Genomic DNA, 23,970 nt, shown 5'->3' with positions numbered 1-23,970 from the left:
GACTTTCACTGAACACCTACACGATGCGGGGCATAATACTAAGGGATAGAGCTCCAAAAAGCTCAGAAACTTCACGGTCCCAGCTTTAGAAGTTTATAGCCTCGTGGAGAAAAGGGGGTCTAATATTAAAGTAATTGTGCCAGTTCCACAAAGCACACCCCGTACCGGTTCATAGTTCCTGGTCCCTCCAAAAGCTGTGAGGCCACAAGGCAACATAGGCTGAGTCACAAACAGTGAGACTGGCAAGGTTTGGTTTGTGGGCTGGCTGTGTTCACATGTTGGGACTCCTGGGTGGGAGGGGAAACGATATCGCTGTTACCAGTTCTCTCATTTTCCATTTCCCGGGGTGAGATAAATAAGGTTAAGAAGTAAAAAGTATCTGCCTCCCATGCTTACTGTCTATTCCAAACCCGAGGGAAGCATTACTGCCTGGCAACCACAAAGGATAGAAGAAAAAGGAAGAAAAAGAAAGGGCAGAAAGTCCAGAATTGTGTTCTTTGGATAGTGACACGATGCCTCCAGGGGGCAGCACCAGGGCAGAGAAATAGGCTGAGATGGCTTGGTCCTTTCCTTGGTCTGGGGCTCCCCGGAGTTCCCCACCATCACTCCTCCCATTCCTTCCAATTTTATTTTTAGCTGCCAGTGGGAGGGGGCAGGATGGGAGGGAAAGTAAAGAAAACAGAAAAGGAGAGGGACAGAGGCACAGAGGACTTCTCACACGGAGAACAACCAGGCATGGGACTCCCCGACATCCTTCACCTGCTCTTGCCCGTGATGTTCCTGACAGGTGAGGGAGGTTAACTTCTTGGTTTCCGGTGGAAGTGGAAGGTGTATGGGTTGTTTGGCATTGGGACCTTTGGAGCTGACATCTTTGGGGGTTAGGGTGAGAGGTTAACACATTCTGCATTTCGTGTGTGTATGTGTATGTGGTGGCGGGGGGCGGGGGCATTCCTTCTTAGGCCCACACATTATGAGTGCTTCGGTATTGAGACTGGCAGGGCCTTGTGTCAGCTCTGGGTCCAGTTGGCTAAAATATTTAAGCCCTGCAGGAGTAAGTGGTCCCAAAAGAAATATGATGTGACCTTCCACGTGGCTAATCTGATTCCTATTATCCTCCTGCCAACCTCCTTCTACCCGTGGTGGTCTCTGGAGCCTGAGGCATAAATGTGTGGTCAGAACTCTTGGTTTATCTAACCAGTGAGTTAGTTGCTGGTCATATGGCTCTGCCAGTTTCCTGGATGCAAAAAAACAAAAAAAAAAAACTCACATAGAAAACACCTTTCTGAAAAGGAGCATGGTTTGAGACAGAGCTTACAGCCATGGGTGGTGGGGGTGATAGGGGTGGCCTGAGGGGGTTGCTTGAAAGGAAAGAGCAAGACCTAGTCAGGGAAAGACCATGGGAGGGACTGTAGGCCTGGAATTTTTCCTCACCAGTGCCCTGTAATCTTTGTTTCCTAAAATACCACCTCTGATTTCTTTAAATTTATTTTATTTTATTTTTAAGTAAACTCTGAGCCCAATGGGAGGCTTGAACTCACGACCCTGAGATCAAGAGTAGCATGCTCTACTGACTGAGCCAGTCAGGCACCCCATTCTAGCTCTGATTTTAAAGGGATTGGGGTTGCAGGGAAGAATCAGCCAGGATATGAGTCAGGGGAGGGTCTTTAGAGTGGGCTGAAATTTAAGAAATACAGGTATGCAGGGGGCAGTTGGGGGGGGTGAGTTAGAAAAGAAGCGGGCTGTGGGAAACTTTGGGGTGACGGGTCTCTTGGTGAGGATGGATGGCAAACCATACGTGTGGGCAGTCGAGTAGCCCCACCCAGTTAATTACCACTGAGGTTTTCAGAACTGGAATCAAGCAGAGACCTAGACGCTGGAGAAAGAGAGTGAGAGTGTGGCAACGACACTGGGAGTCAGAAAGAGACAGAAAGAGGAGAGACCTAGCCATGCAGTACTCCCTAGCCTCCTCTTGTCCTCCCTGAAGTCCTGGGTTTGGGGAGAATCTGGAAGGCATAGTTGTTCTGGGCTTCAGAAAGGCCCTCTCCCTCTTTGACTCTTACAGCTTGTGGGGGAGGATGTGTAGGGGGAATGATGTGGAAAAGAGGAACTTGACCCTTCCAGACATGTCTGTGAATGAGATTTCAGAGGTGGGAATGGAAATACAGCTGTGCACCAGCATGGCAGAGGGCCACAGGTTAGACATCTGGACCCAAATACTGGAAGGAGACCATCCTTGCTTGGATTTCTGAGTACATGATGTTGACAGAGGCCAGGACAACTTCTGAGTAAGAAACAGGGATATAGACTGAGATATGAGTATTCCCTTTGCGCTTCTTTCTGGTTGTGCCTCTCTGGGCATTCATTAACCACTCTGACTGCTTCTGCCGCCCCCCCCCCCAGGTCTATGCTCCCCCTTTAACCTGGATGTACACCGCCCACGCCTGTTCTCAGGGCCACCCGAGGCTGAATTTGGATACAGTGTCTTGCAACATGTTGGGGGTGGACGTCGATGGTGAGGAAGAAACCAGAGGGTTTAGGACTGTGGTAGAGCTCTTAAAGGGGAGGCGAGGCGGATGGCAAGGCCACTGTTAGAAGTGGCTGGGGATCCAGGCTTGCTACACCCATGCATTTTCCCTCCAGCCTGTCTCAAAGGTCATGTTCACACAATGCTGATACTCGTGTCCTCCTCCCAGGATGCTGGTGGGTGCCCCCTGGGATGGGCCTTCAGGCGACAGAAGGGGGGACGTTTATCGCTGCCCCATAGGGGGCTCCCACAGTGCCCCATGTGCCAAGGGCCATTTGGGTAAGAAGATGCCTCGGTCTTCTACTCCTACCCTCTAACCTGCTACACTAATAGCTTTGACCCCTTATACCTCACCCTACCCCATATCCCACACACTCCCTATCTTTGACTTGATCCTGATCTCATCCTCTCTCCTAATCACCCAAACCCAAGCACCCCATGTGTGACCCCATGGTCTCATTCTCTTCCACCCCCTTGCAACCAGGTGACTATCCACTGGGAAATTCATCTCATCCTGCTATGAATATGCACCTCGGAATGTCTCTACTAGAGACAGACAATGATGGGGGATTCATGGTGAGCTAACGAAAGGGTGGTGGGGGGGTCTCTGAAGGATTTGGCAGAGAAAAGAGCAGTATGGTAAGGGGACCTAGTCTATCTGGAGGGGTCAAGAGGTTTAAAACCCTAGAAGGCAAGGAGGGGAATCCCAGGGAGTGGTTTCAGCGCCTCCTTTGACTAGGAGTGTGTGCTGAGAGAGCACTCCCAAGCCTGGGAGTAATATTTCTCCCAACTCTCCCCAGGCTTGTGCCCCTCTCTGGTCTCGTGCTTGTGGCTCCTCTGTCTTCAGCTCTGGGATATGTGCCCATGTGGATGCTTCGTTCCGGCCCCAGGGAAGCCTGGCACCCACTGCACAACGTGAGCCAGAAGAAGGGCCCGAAGGACTCAGTCCCCAGAACTGGGTGCAGGGTGGGAAAAAGATGGGTCAACACGGTTTGATGCTGGACAGGGGGCCTGCATCGCTTTCCTCATTGCTACCTAATGTGCCTAAAGCTCCATGTTTCCTAATAGATTAGAATTCAGGGGGCATCTGGGTGGCTCAGTCGGTTGGGCGTCCAACTTCGGCTCAGGTCATGATCTCACAGCCAGTGGGTTCGAGCCCCGTGTGGGGCTCTGTGCTGACAGCCCACAGCCTGGAGCCTTGCTTTAGATTCGGTGTCTCCCTCTCTGTCTCCCCCTTCCCTGCTCACACTCTGTGTCTCTCTCTCTCTTAAAAATACACATTGAGGGGCGCCTGAGTGGCGCAGTCGGTTAAGCGTCCGACTTCAGCCAGGTCATGATCTCACGGTCATTGAGTTCGAGCCCCGCATCAGGCTCTGGGCTGATGGCTCAGAGCCTGGAGCCTGTTTCCGATTCTGTGTCTCCCTCTCTCTCTGCCCCTCCCCCGTTCATGCTCTGTCTCTCTCTGTCCCAAAAATAAATAAACGTTGAAAAAAAATTTTTTTTTAAATACACATTGAAAAAAAAAAAAAGAGTTCAGACTCTTTGCCAGGGCATCAAGACTCCATGAACTGATCTAACCAACGTCAAAAAAACCCTCTCACTATACCCTCCACACCCTATGCCTTTGCCAGAGCATTTCCCTCCTCATTCTATTTGTCATCTATTTTTATACCTCCGTGTCCTTTTAAAGTGTTCTCCAGGCAAATGCTCTCCTCTCCTCAAACATCTTTCTATTGCTTACGTCTTTGATTCCCCACAATCAGAACTGACCTCTTCTTCTCCCAAAGCACAGAGTGGTGCTCTGTTTCTACCTAGCACTTAATTCCCCTCCTTCTCTCTCCCTCCCCCTCTTTCTTCTCCTTCTCCTTCTCCCTTTCCTCTCCTCCTCCCCCCTCTCCCTCCTTCTTTTTCTACTTCTTCTTCTTTTAGTAAGTTGTATGTATGCCTGTGTCCTCTTTTATTCATTTCTGCATTTACCCAGGGCCTGGTATACTACCTTCCTTGCATGTTCGGAAGCGTCAAATAGTTGTTTGAATGGAACGTGCCCTCCTGTGACTTCTTCCCTTGTTGCCTGCGTGCCCCATATCCTTCTACCCCTCTCTTCCCCATCAGCATACCCCTCTTCCTAGGCTGTCCCACCTACATGGATGTTGTCATCGTCTTGGATGGCTCCAACAGTATCTACCCCTGGTCTGAAGTTCAGACTTTCCTACGAAGACTGGTAGGGAGACTGTTTATTGACCCGGAGCAGATACAGGTAAGAGAAGGCAATGTGGATGGGCTTGGACAGGGAGAGACGGGGAGAGAAGGAGGTAAATGTAGGTAGTGTCTTCAGTAGTATCCAAATGCCCATCTCCCTGCCCCCACATATTGTCTTTTCCCTCAGCACACACATTCCATGTGAGTGCACGCTTTATTCTCAGGTGGGACTGGTACAGTATGGGGAGAGCCCTGTGCACGAGTGGTCCCTGGGAGATTTCCGAACCAAGGAGGAAGTGGTGAGGGCAGCCAGGAACCTGAGTCGGCGAGAGGGACGAGAAACAAAGACCGCCCAAGCAATCCTGGTGGCCTGGTGAGGCATTGGGAAGGGGAGCCTGGGAGGCCAAAGTGGGGAGGGCCTAGAAAGGTTAGGGGAGGTTTTGGAGTCCACTGTGTCCATCCCAAAATGTCTTGCATGCTTTTCTTTGTGTGCACTTTTGGGGAAGGCTAAGCTGGCCGTCACTGCATACCCTTCTCGTCACTCTCTTCAAAGTGTACGTCTGTGTCTTTCCACATCCCTGATTTATGTTATTTATCTCCGTAGACAGAACTCTCTCTATCCCTGCCCTCCCGCTTTGATCTTGGCCCTCAGACTCTCCACCACTTATGTCCTTGCCCACTTGCCAAACATGATTCAGAACTCATCTCTGGGAAGACTTCCCTGTCCTGACCACCCTCCTTTATTCCACATTCTCTGGATATTTGTCCTCTCCCAAATGTAACTTTTGCTGAATGAATCTATGAACGAATGGCATTTATACTTATGTGCATTGAGGATATGCTGCTGCCCATGCTCTATGACATTCAAACATTTTAGCCCTTCCTGTGTGCCAGTCTCCACTGTCAGGGAGGTGAACTAAAAGGCAAGATGCCTGACCTCAGTGAACTGCTGACAGTGGTGTGTGTGTGTGTGCGTGTGTGTGTGTGTGTGTGTGTGTGTGTGTGTCTGCATACACGTGATCACACCTCACTCTTTTCTCTCTCTTCTCAGCACAGAAGGATTCAGTCCATCCCGCGGGGGCCGGCCAGAGGCGGCTAGGCTGCTGGTTGTTGTCACTGACGGAGAGTCACATGATGGAGAGGAACTTCCTGCAGCCCTAAAGGCTTGTGAGGCTGGGAGAGTGACCCGCTATGGGATTGCGGTGAGAATCTACTCCAGATCTGGAAGGATGGAGGGGGGATGGTGACACCGAGGACGGGGAACTTCAAGAAGATAGGCATTAATGACTCCCCAAAGGCCAGCCTCTTCTTTTCCCTTCTTTCACTCTAGTCGGCTGTGTTGTGTACCAGCTGTAACACCTCACTCCCCACAGCTAACTGACCCCACCTTACTCTCCTGACCCCAGGTCCTTGGCCACTACCTCCGGAGACAGCGAGACCCCAGCTCTTTCCTGCGGGAAATCAGAACTATTGCCAGTGATCCAGATGAGAGATTCTTCTTCAACGTCACAGATGAAGCTGTACTGACAGACATTGTGGACGCGCTGGGAGACCGGATTTTTGGGCTTGAGGGTAATGACTTCCCTGAAGAAATGGGGGACAGGGTAGGGAGGAGTTCTGGGTGTAGGCAGGGTTCTGGAGTGAGTTCAGTGAGTCAAGGAAATGTCTTTCCTGATATTGCCTTGATATTTTCTCATGCTCAAGGGTCCCGTGGAGAAAACGAAAGCTCTTTTGGGCTGGAAATGTCTCAGATTGGTTTCTCTACTCATCGGTTGAAGGTTGGACAGACTCTGACCCCTCTCAACATCTGACTCCTCTCCACCTCAGACTCAGGCAACTTCAACCCAGAGCTCTTCTAGATTCTTCCTTTAACCAATGTCCATACCGACCTTCCCATGCCTTCCAACTGCCCCCAGCATAGTCTTAGTGACCCTCTCACTCCTGGAGTTTTTACTCTTTATTTCCTGTTGTCTTTTCAAGCGACCCCATCTGTTTCTGCCATACAGGATGGGATTCTCTTTGGAATGGTGGGGGCCTATGACTGGGGGGGCTCTGTGTTATGGCTTGAGGAAGGTCACCGCCTTTTCCCCCCACGGACGGCCCTGGAAGATGAGTTCCCCCCTGCTTTGCAGAACCATGCAGCCTACTTAGGTAAGTAGCAGAGGGTTGCAGGGAATTAGGGGGTGAGGATGAACTGTTTCCCCAGTGGGGGGTATGAGAGCAGTTTCTCACCAATCTGCTACTTTCCTTGGGACCTTGTCCTGTGCCTTTAGGGACCCCTCCTACTCTGACTCCATCTTTTTTCCCTTTCACCCGATTCCCTGCCCACTTCTAGGTTACTCTGTTTCCTCCATGCTTTTGCGGGGTGGACGCCGCCTCTTTCTCTCAGGGGCTCCTCGGTTTAGACATAGAGGAAAGGTCATCGCCTTCCAGCTTAAGAGAGATGGGGCTGTGAGGGTTGCCCAGAGCCTCCAGGGGGAGCAGGTAGGGCATCCAAGAGAGGGTGGGACGCTTGGATCCTGAGGGGCCTTCAGGCTGTGGGGGAGGAATGGGAAGGACCAAGAGAGGATCCTGAAAAATCTTTGCTGAGTTCTGGTTGGCGGAGTCTGTCGGGTGTGAGAACCACGCTGGCAGGCTGGCCGATGCTTCTCACTTGTCCACAATCACCTTCCTTTTTCCCTGGGGTCACTGCTCCCCGCCACTCCCCAGATTGGCTCCTACTTTGGCAGTGAGCTCTGTCCATTGGATACGGACGGGGATGGAACAACCAATGTCTTACTTGTGGCTGCCCCCATGTTCCTGGGACCCCAGAACAAGGAGACGGGCCGTGTTTATGTGTATCTGGTGGATCAGGTGAGACTTGCTGGGGTCTGTGGTGGGGGCGGTGGAGGGAAGGAGGGAGGGAAGGCACGTATGTTCACGGGCTGGCTGAGAGGTTGGGGCCACCAGATCAGCGTCTTCTGTCTTCTCCCCTCTGCCAGCAGTCCTTGCTGACACTCCAGGGAACACTTCAGCCAGAACCCCCCCAGGATGCTCGGTTTGGCTTTGCCATGGGTGCCCTTCCTGATCTGAACCAAGATGGTTTTGCTGATGTGGCTGTGGGGGCGCCCCTGGAGGACGGGCACCATGGAGCACTGTACCTGTATCACGGCGCCCAGAGTGGGATCAGGCCCCGTCCCGCCCAGGTCAGGAGCGTGCAGAGAAAGCAGGGGCATGGGTGGGAGGAAGGAGAAGGGGGGTGTGCTCCTTGTTCGTCGTTGTTTCCCTGGCCTTGAGACCCAAACTGGACAAGTGCTTTTTTATCAGTAGTCAAAAAGGTGAGGTGGTAGGGTAGGGTACAGGTTGCTGTACTAGGGACTCCTAAGTACAGACTAGTGTCTCTTATTCCTTCTTATTCTCTTACCCCTTGTTGTGTGCCGGGTGGGCGGCCGGGGTCACCAGGCGTGAGAGTCCCTGCTCAGTCTCCCCTCTCTTCCTCTCAGAGGATTGCTGCTATCTCCATGCCACAGGCCCTCAGCTACTTCGGCCGGAGTGTGGATGGCCGGCTGGATCTGGATGGAGATGACCTGGTAGATGTGGCTGTGGGTGCCCAAGGGGCAGCCGTTTTGCTTAGGTGAGCAGTCCTAGCTCAGGAGGCTGTGGACAGCATAACCTAACTGATAAAAGCAAAGGCTTGTGGGGGCGCCTGGGTGGCTCGGTCGGTTAAGCAACCGACTTGGGCTCAGGTCCTGATCTCACGGTTCGTGCGTTTGAGCCCCGCATCGGGCTCTGTGCTGACAGCTCGGAGCCTGGAGCTGCTTCAGATTCTGTGTCTCCCTCTCTCTCTGCCGCTCCCCCACTCATGCTCTGTCTCTCGCTCTCTCAAAAATAAATAAACATTAAAAAAATTTTTTTAACGGGAATAATAACAGAATCTACCTCATAGGTTTGTCGTGAAAGTTAAATGCAATAATCATGAAAGATCTTAACACAGTGCCTAGCACATGGCAAGTGCTTATTCAGTGTTAGCTATTATCTTTCTGCCTGAAGGTTCCGGCGGGGAGGTGACACGTGTACATCTAGCCTCTCATTCTTTCCTTTGACCTCTGGGAGGCAAGCACTGAGGATCACCTTTCTCCAAGGGCTTTCCTCTTACTGCTAGAATTTCTTGATCCCAGCTCCCGGCCCATTGTCCACCTGGCCCCCTCCCTGGAGGTGACCCCTCCGGCCATCAGTGTGGTTCAGAGGGACTGCAGCCGGCGAGGCCAGGAGGCAGCCTGCCTGTCTGCAGCCCTTTGCTTCCGAGTGACCTCTCGCACCCCTGGCCACTGGGATCGCCGATTCTGTGAGTGACCGGAGCGTCCTAAGTAACCCTTAAGCCCACCTGCCTTGGTCCCTGGACCCCTCTCCACCCTCGCTCCTGCCTGCCCCATCCAGATTTGCGGTTCACAGCGTCACTGGACGAGTGGACCACAGGGGCTCGTGCTGTGTTTGACGGCTCAGGCCAGAGGCTGTCCCCTCGGAGGCTCCGGCTCAGTGTTGGGAACGTCACTTGTGAGCAGCTGCGCTTCCACGTGCTGGTGAGGATGGGCAGGAAGACAGGACAGACTGCAAATATTTTACCATGTTCTGGTATTAAAGTGGTTTGAACTCTTTGGAAAAAATGGCATAACATTAAGTACCAAGATTTCAAATTCCCAAATTAGAAACAAGATTTTTAAGTCAGGAAGAAATTTAGTAAAAATTCAAGGATAAAAGGAAAGGTTAATAGAAAAACAAAAATATTGTAAAAAATAGGATTTCCCCCGCTACCCCAAGGTAGGTTAAAAAAAAAAAAATGCGACCACCCCCCTCCCCACTCTCAGTATTTCTCTTAGAAAAGTCACCCAACCCTGAATACAGGGTCTCACACACAAAGACAAATAGCTTGATTTGCAGATCAGCCTCTGGGATCTTATACTGGCCCCAGTTAGAGGAAGGAAGGAAGGAAGGAAGGAAGGAAGGAAGGAAGAGGAGAGAGAGAGAGAAAGAAAGAAAAAGAAGAAAGAAAGAAAGAAAGAAAGAAAGAAAGAAGAAAGAAAAAGAAAGAAAGAAAGAAAGAAAGAAAGAAAGAAAAAGAAAGAAAGAAGAGAGAAATTATGTAGTTAGAGATCCATAAATACTGGCATCCAAACGAATGAAAACATCCCGGCTTTGGTATGGCTACGGAAATCTGAAAACTGTTCAAGAGGACACTGGCTTTGGGAGAGAGGGAGTCAGGTGGTGGGGAAGGCAACACAAAGGCTCTAAGCAGAGGTAAAATAAATAATTGGGACGCATCCATAGCAAACACCGTGTATAATACTGAGGCAGGTGCCTCAAACAAAATACACATATAGGTTCTTGATCCGAATAACACAAGTGCAGGTTCTTGATCAGATTAACGCACATACAGGTTCTTGTTAAGAGTTGTCTAGTTGTCTAGTTGGCTCTGTGTCGGGGCCTGGGAGTGAGGGGCAGGCTGGCTGGAGGAGGAATTTCTGCCGGGTCTGGCAAGAAAGCCAGAGCTGAAGCTGGGGCAGTGAGGAAGTTCAGACTCTGGAGGCAGGCTGATCTGGGTTTGAAGCCTCACTCTGCCGGTCACCACTCGTGAACTCTGGCAGGTCACATAACCTGCACCCCACAGGTTCCCTGCTTACCCGAAAGGAGGAGATACTAATAATAACTACAGTGTGGGAGTTGTATTGGAATTAAAGGTAATAGTGCTGATAAAACCTCAGGACAGTACCCAGCACATAGAAGGTGTTCGGTAATTGATCACTGTAATAATCACGTTCTTATGGGGGCCTGGGCTGTACCCCTAACCCCTGGCTCCCCATAATCCTTGATTCTGATTTTCCTTAGGATACCTCAGATTACCTCCGGCCAGTGGCCTTGACTGTGACCTTTGCATTGGACAACACCACGAAGCCAGGACCTGTGCTGGATGAGGGCTCACCTACCTCTATACGAAAGCTGGTCAGCGATGCCAAGCCCTGCCCTGCCCCTGGGTCCCAGTACTGCCCTTCTCAGTGAATTCAAGAGACACGGAGGGCCGAGACCTAATTTCACAGCCAAATCTGACCTGGGCACCTGCTCTTTTCTTTTCCCTTTCCCCCTAATTCCATGCTTTTCTGCTTGCCTTCTTATCAGGCCTCAGCCCCTTCTCTCCCCTCTAGGTTCCCTTCTCTAAGGACTGTGGCCCTGACAATGAATGTGTCACAGATCTGGTGCTTCGTGCTGATATGGACATCAGAGGCTCCAGGTGGGATGGATGTGAACTGGCCAAACCAGGGTGACCTGAGACAGACCAGAAGGAGCTCGAAGGGAGCTGGAGGGTTGTTTCTTGCCCAGAAGAGTAGAAGTGATACCTTTGGCAGCTTTTCAACTCCTGGGCTCTCCCTTATCCACCCCTCCTAGGAAGGACCCTTTCGTGGTTCGAGGCGGTCGGCAGAAAGTGCTAGTATCAGCAACTCTGGAGAACAGGAAGGAAAATGCCTACAACACTAGCCTGAACCTGAGCTTCTCTAGAAACCTCCACCTGGCCAGTTTCACACCTCAGGTACCTGGGGGAGGAGATTTGGGGGGAGTCGGGGAAGGAGGGGGAGGAAGATTGGAGTATTGGCCTAGGCTGCAAAAGTCTCTGGAGAAAGGCTCGGTGTTGAGAGGCTGTGGGCAGAAGACACTTGACGGCTTCAGCTCCAGCCCCCGCCACATTCCTCTGCCCTCAGAGGGACAGACCCGTGAAGGTGGAATGCACAGCCCCTTCCCCTCATGCCCGGCTCTGCAGTGTGGGGCACCCTGTCTTTCAGGCTGGAGCCAAGGTGAGTAGGGGCCCAGGATGAGAAAGGGGTTCTGAGAGAACAGGGGCTGGAACCTGCGGGTCCTGGGAGTTTAGGGAAGGAGGCCCACGAGGCCTCCTGTTCTTCTGTGCTGGCCCCATCAAGAGGACCATGCCCTGACCCCAAACCACCTGCCTCCAGGTGACCTTTCTGCTGGAGTTCGAGTTTAGTTGCTCTTTCCTCCTGAGCCAGGTCCTCGTGAGGCTGACTGCCACCAGGTGGGAACAAAGGGAGCTTCCTCCCAGCCTCTCCTGTGGAGTCTTGCGGGGGGAGGGGGTTGGTGGAAACAGCGGTGACTCGTCTCCTCCAGAGTGGGGTGTCTTAGAGTGGGCTGGGATGTGAGCCTCTCCCCCAACCCCACAGCAATAGCCTGGAGAGAAACGAGACCCTTCAAGATAACACAGCCCAGACCTCAGCCTACATTCATTACGAGCCCCGCCTCCTATTCTCCAGGTATGGCTCAGCTCCCCACTAGGACCCTGTCCGTCCTGACCCCAGACCCCTACTCTGTGTTTTCTCCATTTCCTTCCATGTGTTTCAGTGTTTTCCCCAAATGCAAACCCTTGGGGCTGCTCCATCTTTTTGCCCTGAATCCCACTCAAGTCGAACCTTTTGAGCATCTTACTTTCCTAGGTATAGGGCTTGGCTCTAGGCCCTAGGGATTGGAGCTGGGGCGAAGGGTAGGGGGTGCAACCATAAAGTTTGTACCAGGTCTACGTCACATTCCATTTCTGTCTTCTTTATGTACCCCCATCCCTTTATCCACGTGCTGGCCCTGCCTTCCCTGAATCCATGTCTGTGTGCTGATCATGTGCCCCTGTGTCTGTGTCATGGCTGTGACCCTGTGCTTCCTGACTCGGTGTCCACGCAGTGAGTCCACTCTGCACCGCTATGAGGTTCACCCATATGGGCCCCTCCCAGTGGGTCCCGAATTCAAAACCACTCTTAGGGTGAGAAGCTGGAGGGGCCTTGGCATGAGCAGGGGGAGGGGGAGGAGTGCTGGGCAAAGGAGGGAAGAGTCTCTCTTCGATTTCCAGTGGCATCTAGGGTGAAGAGGAACAGATGAGGAAAGGTCTTCTGTGTCCCACCTCTTCCCACTTCCAATCCTCCTCTTAGGTTCAGAACCTTGGCTGCTATGTGGTCAGTGGCCTCATCATCTCAGCCCTCCTTCCAGCTGTGGCCCATGGGGGCAATTACTTCCTGTCATTGTCTCAGTTCATCACCAACAATGTGAGTCCAGGCTAAGGGTGCATGGAACCCTGCCACCTTAATCTGGTGAACTTACCCAGCTCCTTCTCTGTTGGGGTCACTGCCATCAGGGCTCCTCTCTCTGGGAGGCCTTTCTTTTACACATGTGCCTTCTTTGGGGGAGAAAGAGAGGGATTGCCCAGGGAAGAACCACGGAGCGTGGGTAGCATGCTCCTGGTCACCCTGGAGTGGCTGGCCTCTCACCATCAAGAGGGTGGCTCAAGTTGCATCTCCCTCTAGGCAAGTTGCACAGTACAGAACCTGACCGAGCCCCCAGGACCCCTTGTGCACCCCGAGGAGTTTCATCACACAAACAGACTGGTATGGCTCACAAGAAGGTGAAGAAGGTGTCCAGAATGGGAATGCAGTGGGGAGCGGTAGTGTTTGGAGCCTTGGGACGGGGGCGGAGCCTGGAGTGGGGAGCAAGGGATTTTTCCATCCCAAGACCCTGATCTGTCTCTCTCTTCTGGAAGAATGGGAGCAACACTCGGTGTCAAGTCGTGAGGTGCCATCTTGGGCGGCTGGCAAAGGGGACTGAGGTCTCTGTTGGACTACTGAGGCTGGTTCACAATGAGTTTTTCCGGAGGGTAAATCTTTTCTTCTATTTTCCTCTTCTGCTACAGCCTGGAACTTCAGCATAGGTTTTGGAATTGACTCATGTTCAAGTTCCAACTTTGCCTCCTACTAGCTTGTTGGACCTTGAGCAAGTTATTTAATCTCCCTGATTCTTACTCTTTCTCTCTAAAATGGGGAAGATAATACCTACTTCATGAGGTTGTAAGGAATAAAGGAATAATTAGATGGACTCATTAAAGCTAGTTATTCTCCTTGTATTTTCCTGTTTATCATCCCTTAGTGCTCTATCAATAATCAACATTTATAGGATACCTAAATTCAATCAACTAATAATCCACCATGTGCCTACTATATAAAAGGACCTGTATTTGGCAGACACTGAGGAGAATATCCCCAACATTTGTCACCATGCCTTACTCATTATAGCGACTTAATACATTTCTGTTAAATGCATGAATAAACAGTTGATTATTACATGCCTGATATGTACTGGCGGGTAATGGAAGGCAAGATCATATAGCCGAAAGGGATCTAGGTTATGAAAGTTCTCTAAAGCTGGAGAGATGAAGTTGAACTTAATATGATAGACAGTCAGGAGTCAGTGTGAGTTTCTGAGCATGGAAATGGCACCTTAATTATAACAGCTATGTGGTACTAAGGGCTATCTACTTTGAATAGCACACGGCATATTTTATAGGAAAGTTATGTTGGAGACACCATCCTTCCCTAAGTCTGATTCTCTCCTTATTGCTCTTTGGTATCCTTTCTTCATTCATTTACTTATTTTTTTTCAATAAAGATTTATTGAGAAACCAGTATGTACTTAGCACGGTGCTAGGCACTAGGCACTGGAGACATCTAAATTTATAGGACACACACACAAAATAAATCAATAAATTTATAGGACACTGCTCTTGACCTTGAGGATCTTATAGTCCAGTGGTGAAAGAGAAGCAAAGAGAATATTATGACCTAATCCAGGCTGATAGGGGTTAGGAGGAAACACCTCCCTAATTCCAAGAGGGGTTGACATCTAAACTTCAACCTGGACACCTGGAGGGCTAGGGGTTAGCCAAAGGAAGGGGAGTTAACTAATATTGGGTAGAGCCAACACCATATATGAAGGACCAGAGGCTTTCCATCTGTTACCCTTCCTCTCTCTCTCCATTGGTCTCCAACCTTTTCTTCTGGTCTGGAAGGCACCGGAAGTTGTACCTACTGGCCTCATCTTTGCCATTGGGGTTCCAAGAGCCACACCACCTGATGATGGCTCACTTTGTCTTCCCATCCACTTGCGCCACAGGCCAAATTCAAGTCCCTGACGGTGGTCAGCACCTTTGAGCTGGGAGCTAAGGAGGGCAGTGTCCTACAGCTGCCTGAAGCCTCTCGTTGGAGTGAGGTGGGACTGGAGCCCGAGCCCGAGAGCTGTGCAAAGAGTGAGGGTGGGGTTGGCAGAAGGGCGCGGGGGGAGGGGGGACTTTTTCATAACTGAGACCATCCTCATTAGGCAGCAGCTGAAGTGTCACAAGTGATCGATCAGGAGGCGGGGGTCCCACTGCCTTTATTCCTGCCTCGGTTTCTTTCTTTTTATTCTTTCATTTCGAGGTTTTGCTATCATGTGGGCGAGCCTAGCTGGGAGAAAGGGCACAAGCGTGAAACAAGTCTCCTTCCCCTACAGAGCCTGCTGGAGGTGATTCAGACCCGCCCTGTCCTCATCTCCCTGTGGCTTCTCATCGGCAGTGTCCTGGGAGGACTGCTCTTGCTTGCTCTCCTTGTCTTCTGCCTTTGGAAGGTAGGCACTGCCTCAGTGGGAGTAGGGGGCGTGATGCCCACGAGTTGAGGGCTCCCTGATTATAGCAGGGAGAACCGGGTTTGTGATGGGCCGCTAAGCAGGCTGTGGGTGTCCTGCCAGGAGCTCTTTCACTATACTCCACAAATGTTGGTTGAATTCAGCTAAGCCAAATAAAATAAATCAGAATCTCATTTTTGGAAGCAAAACAAAAGTGAAGACTTCAGATATGTCCGAGGGCTGTTGGCAAGGTGTCCAGGCAGGATATTTGGCGATGACTCTTATCTCTTCCTCTACAGCTTGGCTTCTTTGCCCGTAAGAAAATCCCTGAGGAAGAAAAAAGAGAAGAGAAATTGGAGCAATGAATGTAGAATAAAGCCCTAGAAAGTCCTCCTTGGCGGCTTCTCCAAAAGACTTGCATAAGAGCTGAGGTTTGGGGGCTCGGACAAGAAGCTTCTAGACTGTCTCCCCAGACCTGCAGCCTGACTTGACTTTTGAGTCATGAGGATGCTGCTGGCAAGAGATGAGGCCTTACCTCAGACCAGAGGGGCTGACACCAAAACCAGGAACACTCTCACCCTGTGCTTCCCTCACCATCCCGGTTCCACGGCCAACACCGGGGCCTTGGTTTGGGGCCCCATTTCCCTTATCCCAGGAATCAAGAATTTTTCGCCTATGGACCCTGACTCCTTTCAGATTCCCCCTATATCCTCCCTCAAAATTGGAGAAGATGGGGGCCATTTTCCTCCATTCCCCTGCCTCTCACCTTCCTGCCTGCTCCCCACTCCACAGGAGGGAGCCAATGTTGGCTTCAAAAAGTAAAGTCAACATCTGCTGCTTTCCTGTGGAGTCGGGTGATTCAGAGCGCCGGATGGGGAGAGTCAACAGGAAAAAAGGAGGGAGGAGGAAAAGCCACAAGAGACATTCTGTACAATTCCAAGGAACAGAGAAGCCTTTAGACGGGCAACTGCCATCCCCCTGAAACCTGAGACTTTGTGGTGCGCTGGCCCGCCCTCAGGTGCCTGGGAAACTGAGCTGCCCCAGTCCTGCTGGGCCAGGGTTTCCCAACTCGCAGCCTTCCCTGGGAGCAAAGCCAGGGCCGGGTGCCCCCAGGTGGCTAGTCCTGGAATAGCAGAAAATGGTCCTGTTGTCGCGGTCATGGCCAGTGGAGACAGCTGGGTCCCTAGGCAGCGTTTTCTCCTCTCTCGGACCTCACACACTCTTGAGCCCTCGTTGGGGCCTCCTTATGGAAACCAGAGAGAAGGGAGAGGATTTCTTCTTGATGGTGGGAATCCCTTTCACCAGCTTTGGGATGCAGCCACTCCGTGGGGTCCAAACGAGTCAGGCCTGCATTAACCAAGAAGCCCAAGTGGGTGGCAGGAGGTCTCTGGGGAGCAAGCCCTTCCTTGCTCAGCACTGGTTATGTAGCACCAATAGCCACATGTTTCTGGGGCAACTGCAGTCATTCCTGTAGGGCTTCTCTGGTGGAATCAGTTTGCCAGCCCTTGCCTGATATCTACCGGAAATTCCCAATTTCCTTCTCTGGGCCACCCCACCATTTTTTGTGGCCATGGCCAGTAGAGATAATTAGATTCTCACCAACTACTGGGTGACTTATATTTCTTTGTAATCAAAGAAATTGTTACTGGTCTCCAAGGTGCGGCTCTGACAGCCATTTGAAGAATCAGCACCCATTGAGAGCTGAGAAGAGAGGAGACCTGATTGGGCAGTTGACAAGCAGCCACAGAACTTGTCCTCCAGGGCTGTTCTCGAGGCCTGGCCTCAATGTTTATTTTGGCATGTTTCCGGCCTTTTGCACAGGGCTTTGTCTCTGTTTCCCAGCAGGGTGAACAGTATATCAGATGGTCAGAGCAAATAAAGTTCAGTGTCAAATGACTTCTGGTTCTCTTTGAGTTCCCTAAGATATGGACTGCTCAGGAATGGTGAGAGGTAGATTCTTGGACCACCCGAGACCTTATACAGTTGAGTTCCTGGAAGGCAAAGTTATGACATACTTGAAATATTTTCTGTGACTCTCCCACTGGAGATGCATTCTAGCCTCCTGCAGTCCTTACCTTACATATGTGATTATAGAGTATAAAATGTGTAGGTTGGTAGGCACACAGGCCTAGATTGAAACCCTGGGTCTGCCATTATTAGCTGTGTGGCCTCAAGCCAGTCGTAACTACTCTGAGGCTCAGATAACAGTAAGATAACAGTACAGTGGTCGAGAATGAAGACAGACTTGGCTTTAAATCTCAGCTATACCACTTAAAAGCTGTTTGACCTTGGACAGATTTAACTTTGCTAAGTCTTGGCTTTCTTGTCTTTAGACTTACTAGGGTTGTGAGGACCAAATGAGATAATCCAAGTAAAGTGAGCATATACTAAATACTCAATAAAGGTTAACTGTTCTAAAAATACTTTGTTATAAAATAATCTACCTTACTGTGTATTGTGAGGATTAAGTGAGAGGGTGTATTGAAGCACCAGCTGGTGTTCCTAGTCTGGTGACCCACCTGTCTTTCACAGGCCCTGAAGAATTATTTCTTCTATGTGCTATTGTCTCCTACCACGGAATCTTATCCTATGCCTCATCCCCCTTGAAATAAGCCCTCATGCCCATTAAGGCGATAATTAGCTAATTAACTTAAGGTTCTAATGGTAGAAATCAAATCTATTTTATTTTTTTAGAGATCCAGTGGTCTAGTACCCTCAAGGAACATGTGCACTTAAGCAAAAGCCTTCTAGAGACCACAACTCTCCCTCTGTTGCCTAACTCTGAATATGGTAGACTGGCCAATAGGCAGGGACGAAAATTCTGTGGCAAGCTGGTGAACTATTTTGTGGCAGGAGCAGTCCATGGTGACCCCCAGTGCACTTCATACAGGCTATCATTTGATCAACCTTTATGGAGCATACTGTTTCTGAGGCTGGGACTGAGACCATGGTTATGTGGACAGATCTCCCTTCTTTACCCCTAGTGGGATTTCTTTGAGGACTGGTTCATCTAATTCTTTGTCCTTGTGATTAAGAGAGCATTTTAAATATTTTTCCCCACCTAGAGATCCCTGTCTTCTCTATCCTTCAGCCTTCGAGTGGGACTTTCTCTAACCCCAACCTCTTCCTGTGGAGCAGAGCCAGCTTGAGAAGCCCCTGTAGAAAACAACAGACTCTCTTCAGACACAGGAGTGTTCCTTCCTTTCTTCTCATGGTTTCTTCTCTTTTTCTCTTTTAAATTTTATTTACTTTTGAGAGAGAGACACACACACACAGAGTGTGAGCGGGGATGGGGCAGAGAAAGGGAGACACAGAATCTGTAGCAGACTCCAGGCTCTGAGCTGTCAGCACAGAGGCTGTAGCGGGGCTCAAACTCACGAACACACCGCGAAATCATGACCTGAGCCACCCAGGAGACCCTCAGGGTTGCTTCTTTATTCCCTCCTTCATCTTTCATTTGTTCACTTGTCAGACATTAAGCACCTAATACGTGCCAGGCAATGAGAACTATGTAAAACACAACTCTCACCATCAAAGGGCCCAGTCTACTAGGAGAAACGAACATGGAAACAATGGAAATACAGAGAGGCGGTTGCTATATAACATAGCAGTAAGTATTAGAAGTGTATCTCGCACAAGAGGCATATTTTTTGGGCAGGGGTGGCAGGGTTGTAAGGGAAATCTTTACAGAAAAAACATAACTGGCCTGAGGGGTCAGCAAGTATAAGAGAAGGCATTCCAGAGAGGATTAATTACTAGTCTGGAAGGGAAATTTAGTGGATTAGAACAGCCTAAGCATTGGGCTATTTGTGAACCTAGTGAGTGATGAGACTGGAGAAGGGGAGTGGGCTTTAATCCGCATTTGAGTGGGTTGGCTCTGGCCATAGGGAAGAAAAAGTGTTGGGGAATCTTTGAGTGTGACAGTCAAGAAAGAAATCTTTTTTTAAAAAAAATAGGCTCCAGGCCCAACACGGTGGGGCTTGAACTCACAATCCTGATTCTGTTGCATGCTTTACTGACTGAGCTAGCCAGGTGTCCCAAGAAAGAATTTTTGAGATGTCATGGCACGGGGACAGGACCTGTGGGCACAAGGAGCTGCACTTTTACTATCTGACACTGATGGTTGTGTGTTTAGTGCTTAAGGGGGAGAGGATGTGCAGGGAGCATTTGATCATACATGTCTTCTTTTTCTCTGGTGCTTATCATTCAGTTCCATATTAACTATCAGTGAAATGTACACGCTGTCGTGAGACCCTTTAAGAATGTAGCAACAAGCATGCATTTGATCATTATCGAAACTATGCAGGCCATAGGTCAGCCTTCTGGGCTGAAAGTGAACATTTTTCTGCTTCTATCCCTCATCACTACCCCCCGCCCCCCGCCTTAACCATTTTTCGGTCCTTAAATCTTTAAGGTGGTCGAAAGGCAAAGGGCTCATCTTCTGTAACTTCTTTAAGCTGACAGCCTATCTGTGGGTTGGCATGTTCAGGTAAAATTTTGATAGTTTGAGGATAAAAGAAAGGCTTCTGGAGAGTCCCATAGACCAGAAAGAAACATTTTTTTTAGCAGTAGAAATATCCCTGTATGTGCTGGTATCAGGGTGACTTCATGTTGGGTTTGGTTAAAGGTGGCCACTGTATGCTTGACTAAAGCCTCTACTTGTAATCTTACATCCATAGAGGTGGCTTCCAGGATCTATATGGCTAAGGGATAAAACCATTAAGAAGCTTTGTTTTAGGTCTAGCCCTAACAATATCCTAATCACGAGGAGTCACTAGCAAGTGGGAGAAGACTTGTCTGGTAATATGGGCATCCCCAAATGTATCATACAATCAGTCGTAAGAAAAGTGGGGCCATCCACTATCTCCATAAGTCCATAGTTAACTCCATGGAGTGGGATACACTTTGACTTTTAAGGAGTGATTTCGCTATCCTAGCCACATAGAATTGATCAACGTTAACTACTGAGTTACAAAATTGTTGGGGAGTCTATCCATTGTCCAGCGGTTTAATTTTTTTTAATGTTTCTTTATTTTTGAGAGAGAGAGAGAGAGAGAGAGAGAGAGAGACAGCGTGTGAGCACGGGAGGGGCAGAGAGAGGGAGACACAGAATCTGAAGCAGGCTCCAGGGTCTGAGCTGTCAGCACAGAGCCCGACACAGGGCTCGAACTCATGAACCTTGAGATCATGACCTGAGCCAAAGTCAGATACCTAACCGACTGAGCCACCCAGGCGCCCCTGTCCAGCTGTTATGGGGTCTCTTTTATTATCCCCACAGAATAATAAGAAAGAGGATTGTCTATATATGAGCTATTATGGCAATTTCTCTGAAGTCTACCTCAAGTTGTCTAGCTTAAGTAAACAACAAACATTTAAAGACAATTAATCAAAAAGAATCTAACATCCAAAAGGATGTGTTATTGAAACACAATTTTGGGGCGCCTGGGTGGCGCAGTCGGTTAAGCGTCCGACTTCAGCCAGGTCACGATCTCCCGGTCTGTGAGTTCGAGCCCCGCGTCAGGCTCTGGGCTGATGGCTCAGAGCCTGGAGCCTGTTTCCGATTCTGTGTCTCCCTCTCTCTCTGCCCCTCCCCCGTTCATGCTCTGTCTCTCTCTGTCCCAAAAATTAAAAAAAAAAAAAAATGTTGAAAAAAGAAACACAATTTTTCTCCCTAAATTCACCCTTATTTCCAGAGATAGCCGAATCAAGACTAATTTGTTTGTAAAACCAGTCCAGTTTTAATAAACTTGGCCTAATTATTTACATAAGCTCAGCAAGAATAGTGATTGATCATGTAAGATTTTTTTTTTTTAATTTGCTTTGCTGGAAATTTTTATAAGGAATTTTTAAATTGAAATTTTAATAGCCTCTTGAGGCCAGAGCCAAGCCAAAGAGTTGTCATCAGACTTGCCTGCAGTACCTGTAGGTTTGGGTGTATTCCTCTTCCGGAGGTCCCCAAATATCCTGAGGTTTCCTGCATCTGCAAGGAAGTGACATCCTTTACTCCTGGGAACTCTGTAAGCAAGGTATCAGGGCAATATTTCCAAGGGGGCTTATTGGTTCCATAAAGTCAACCTTAATTCCTTAAAACTATCTATGCATGTGTCTCTCAAATATGACATTTTGTAACCATTGTTTCCAATGGTGTCTTGTTACAAGAACAGATTCTTACTGAATTTATGCAATAACTGTCATTGCCATGGAAGAAAGATTATTTATTATGAGTTTCTGAATTCTGGAGGGTTTAGGTAAGGAGAAAAAATGCTTCAATTTGTTCACAAAAGAATGTCTTATATTACTGTAAGTCATGGATATTTTAAGAGAAAACTTCCTCAATCTAAAAGAGCAAATGTTAGAGAACCAGCAATGTTTCAAATAACAGTCATAAAAACCTATAATTATCTTCCTCAGTTTATTCAGTCCTATGTTATTAATTTTTGTTCTGTTTGAATGCAGCTTTCCCATTTCCCAATTTCCCATCTGGAAATTCTTATCCAGTTCAGTTTTATGATTTTAAAGATACCAAAAACCTATATTTGTTAAAAGTCCTTTTTCTGAATCTCCTTGAAGACAAGATTTATTCTGTAAGAGCCTCAGAACAATAACTATAAATGACAAAAGATTCAAACATGGACATGGTTAAAGATCTGATTATGAGAGTTCATTACAATGCAACTGACAAGGAAATTCAGTTGTTCCTATGACACATAACACTTTAGTAATTAGAATGTCAAGTGATGACCTTATACCAGACAATATGAAACTTTAAGGAATTTCATATAATTTCATAACATTTCTGTGGAAATGCTGGAGTTCGGAGCAAGTGGTCAAGAAACAATTCTTGAGGGGCAGCTGGGTGGTTCAGTTGGTTAAGGGTCCAACTCTTGATTTTGGCTCAGGTCATGATCTCACGGTTTGTGAGATCGAGCCCCACGTAGGGCTCTGCTCTGTCAGCACAGAGCCTGTTTGAGATTCTCTCTCTCCCTCTCTCCTCCCACCTCAACTTGCGCATGTGTGCACTCTCTCTCTCTCAACATAAATAAACATTAAAAAAAAAGAAGAAGAAAGAATTCCTCAGACATCTTCAGTGCAAATAGGTGGTTTTATTAAAGTACAGGGACAGGACATGTGGGCACAAAGAGCAGCACTGGTGTTGTGAGGGGTGACTGATTATATCCTTATAAGTTGGGAGGGGGTTAGGGATAGCATAAGACTCTAAGGAATTTGGAAGCAAGGTTTCCAGGACCTTGAGGGGCTAGCTATTGTTAGGAAAATGTCATTTATCACTGTCTAATAGAACCTTAGTCATGAGACCCTTCAGATGTATATCAATGGGCCATATGCTTGGAGGATGACTGCTAACATATATTGTGTGTATGTGGGGGGGGGGGTAGAGATAAAGGAAGTTTCCAAAGGAATTTTTATATGTGGCTCAGTCGGTTAAGCCTCCGACTTTGGCTCAGGTCATGATCTTGCAGTTTGCGAGTTTGAGTCCCACATTGGCCTCTGTGTTGACAGCTTGGAGCCAGCTTTGGATTCTGTGTCCCCCCCACCCCTCTCTCTGTCTCTCTCTTTGCCCCTCCCCCACTCGTGCTCTGTCTGTCTCTCTCTCAAAAATAAATAAACATTTTAAAAAAAATTGAGGGGGACCTGCAGGATCCTGGAGGTTGGGATAATGTTAAGCTAAGATTGCCTTTTGCCTCTAGCAAAGTGTAGTCAAACCTAGGTTTGCGAGCATAATTCATTCCGGAAAGAAGAACCATTGGCTCCGGTGTCACGTACCACTCGTATTGCAAGACATCGCTCATTTACCGAGTTAAAATTTATTACAAATGTTTGCTCCTCTTGCAGAACACTCGCAGAACAAGTTCCTCACGATCCAAAATTTTATTTGTATTGGTATCAGGGCAGTTGAGTTCCTAGAGGAAGGTCACTCTTCCTGTCTCAAGGACCTGTCAATGAGCTGTAAGTTGTAAGGAAATTTAATTTTTTCCTTCTGACTTTGTTTCCCACATCAGTCTCTAGAACAGTTATAGCGTTTGCCCAAACAACAGAACCCAAGGCTTACCACTATCTGACACTGCTTCCAGAATACGTGACATACCAAGTAAACAAGCCTAATTAGTCAGAAAGACTTCATTTACCATTTAAATCTGAAGATGTTTGTTCAAAACCTTAGAAAGTTTTAAAGCACATATCTACATAGGATTACACATCATTATAAATTTAATATTTACATTGAACCAAGGTGGCAATAAGGCATTCTATAGGAAGCTATACAGTCATTAGCAAAACTTGGCTCCTTTAACATTGAGAAGTTTTAACTTTCTTAAGTAATCGAAGACCTGATAAAGACAAAACACAGAAGTGTTGGTTTTCTGGGAAGAGAAAAGAGAAAAAAAACCTTTGTTTACACTTTCTTATCAAGAGTAGACCAACAGTCCAAGAAAACTTGTCTTCTTAACAAAGAGAAAAGCAGAATTTCAATCTTGCACCAGTGTGCTTTTCAAACCCATTCATTTCAACCTTGGTCCTGACCATACATAAAATTCTTTCCTAAAGGAGCAAAGGTATTATATAACCTCCTTATATAAGAGGATTTCTGGATGAATGATGATGGTAAGCTTTCTGAGACCAGGAGCCATACCCTGTCCATCTTTGCCGTGATAGACATCATCTGTCAAGTACAGGTGGGAGATTAAAGGAGACAGTATGGCAGGAGGCTGTCAGGAATAGCTTCCTAGGAGAGGCTCCACACCTCCACAACATTCATCTACCCAACAACTGGGTTGGGA

General features: G+C 48.5%; 1 protein-coding gene across 4 annotated transcripts; it reads left to right on the top strand.

Annotated features, from left to right (window-relative positions):
• The first annotated feature begins 590 nt into the window (after positions 1 to 590).
• Positions 591 to 17,071, top strand: ITGA10 (integrin subunit alpha 10). 4 transcript variants are annotated; one of them, XM_043576063.1, is made up of 30 exons: positions 595 to 787; positions 2,401 to 2,512; positions 2,694 to 2,803; positions 3,009 to 3,100; positions 3,325 to 3,439; positions 4,654 to 4,781; positions 4,948 to 5,096; positions 5,775 to 5,925; positions 6,130 to 6,295; positions 6,428 to 6,501; positions 6,730 to 6,874; positions 7,059 to 7,207; positions 7,433 to 7,576; positions 7,708 to 7,908; positions 8,206 to 8,336; positions 8,881 to 9,047; positions 9,140 to 9,282; positions 10,586 to 10,699; positions 10,900 to 10,985; positions 11,141 to 11,282; positions 11,452 to 11,544; positions 11,704 to 11,780; positions 11,926 to 12,015; positions 12,434 to 12,512; positions 12,679 to 12,792; positions 13,051 to 13,131; positions 13,284 to 13,397; positions 14,690 to 14,785; positions 15,065 to 15,178; positions 15,475 to 17,071. In XM_043576063.1, the coding sequence occupies exons 1-30, from the start codon at positions 658 to 660 to the stop codon at positions 15,538 to 15,540; spliced, it is 3,573 nt and encodes a 1,190-aa protein (XP_043431998.1). In that variant the 5' UTR covers positions 595 to 657; the 3' UTR covers positions 15,541 to 17,071. The 4 variants fall into 4 exon arrangements, 3 of the variants coding, with proteins under 3 accessions (XP_043431998.1, XP_043431997.1, XP_043431999.1); XM_043576062.1 differs by having other exon boundaries at positions 597 to 787; positions 7,705 to 7,908; XR_006296742.1 differs by lacking the exons at positions 12,434 to 12,512; positions 14,690 to 14,785; positions 15,065 to 15,178; positions 15,475 to 17,071 and having other exon boundaries at positions 591 to 787; positions 7,705 to 7,908.
• Positions 17,072 to 23,970: the final 6,899 nt, after the last annotated feature.

This window comes from Prionailurus bengalensis, chromosome C1 (genome assembly GCF_016509475.1).
Source record: "Prionailurus bengalensis isolate Pbe53 chromosome C1, Fcat_Pben_1.1_paternal_pri, whole genome shotgun sequence".
Lineage (NCBI taxonomy): Eukaryota > Metazoa > Chordata > Mammalia > Carnivora > Felidae > Prionailurus > Prionailurus bengalensis.
Note: the sequence above shows the minus strand (reverse complement) of the source record. Positions and strands in the feature narration are given on the sequence as shown.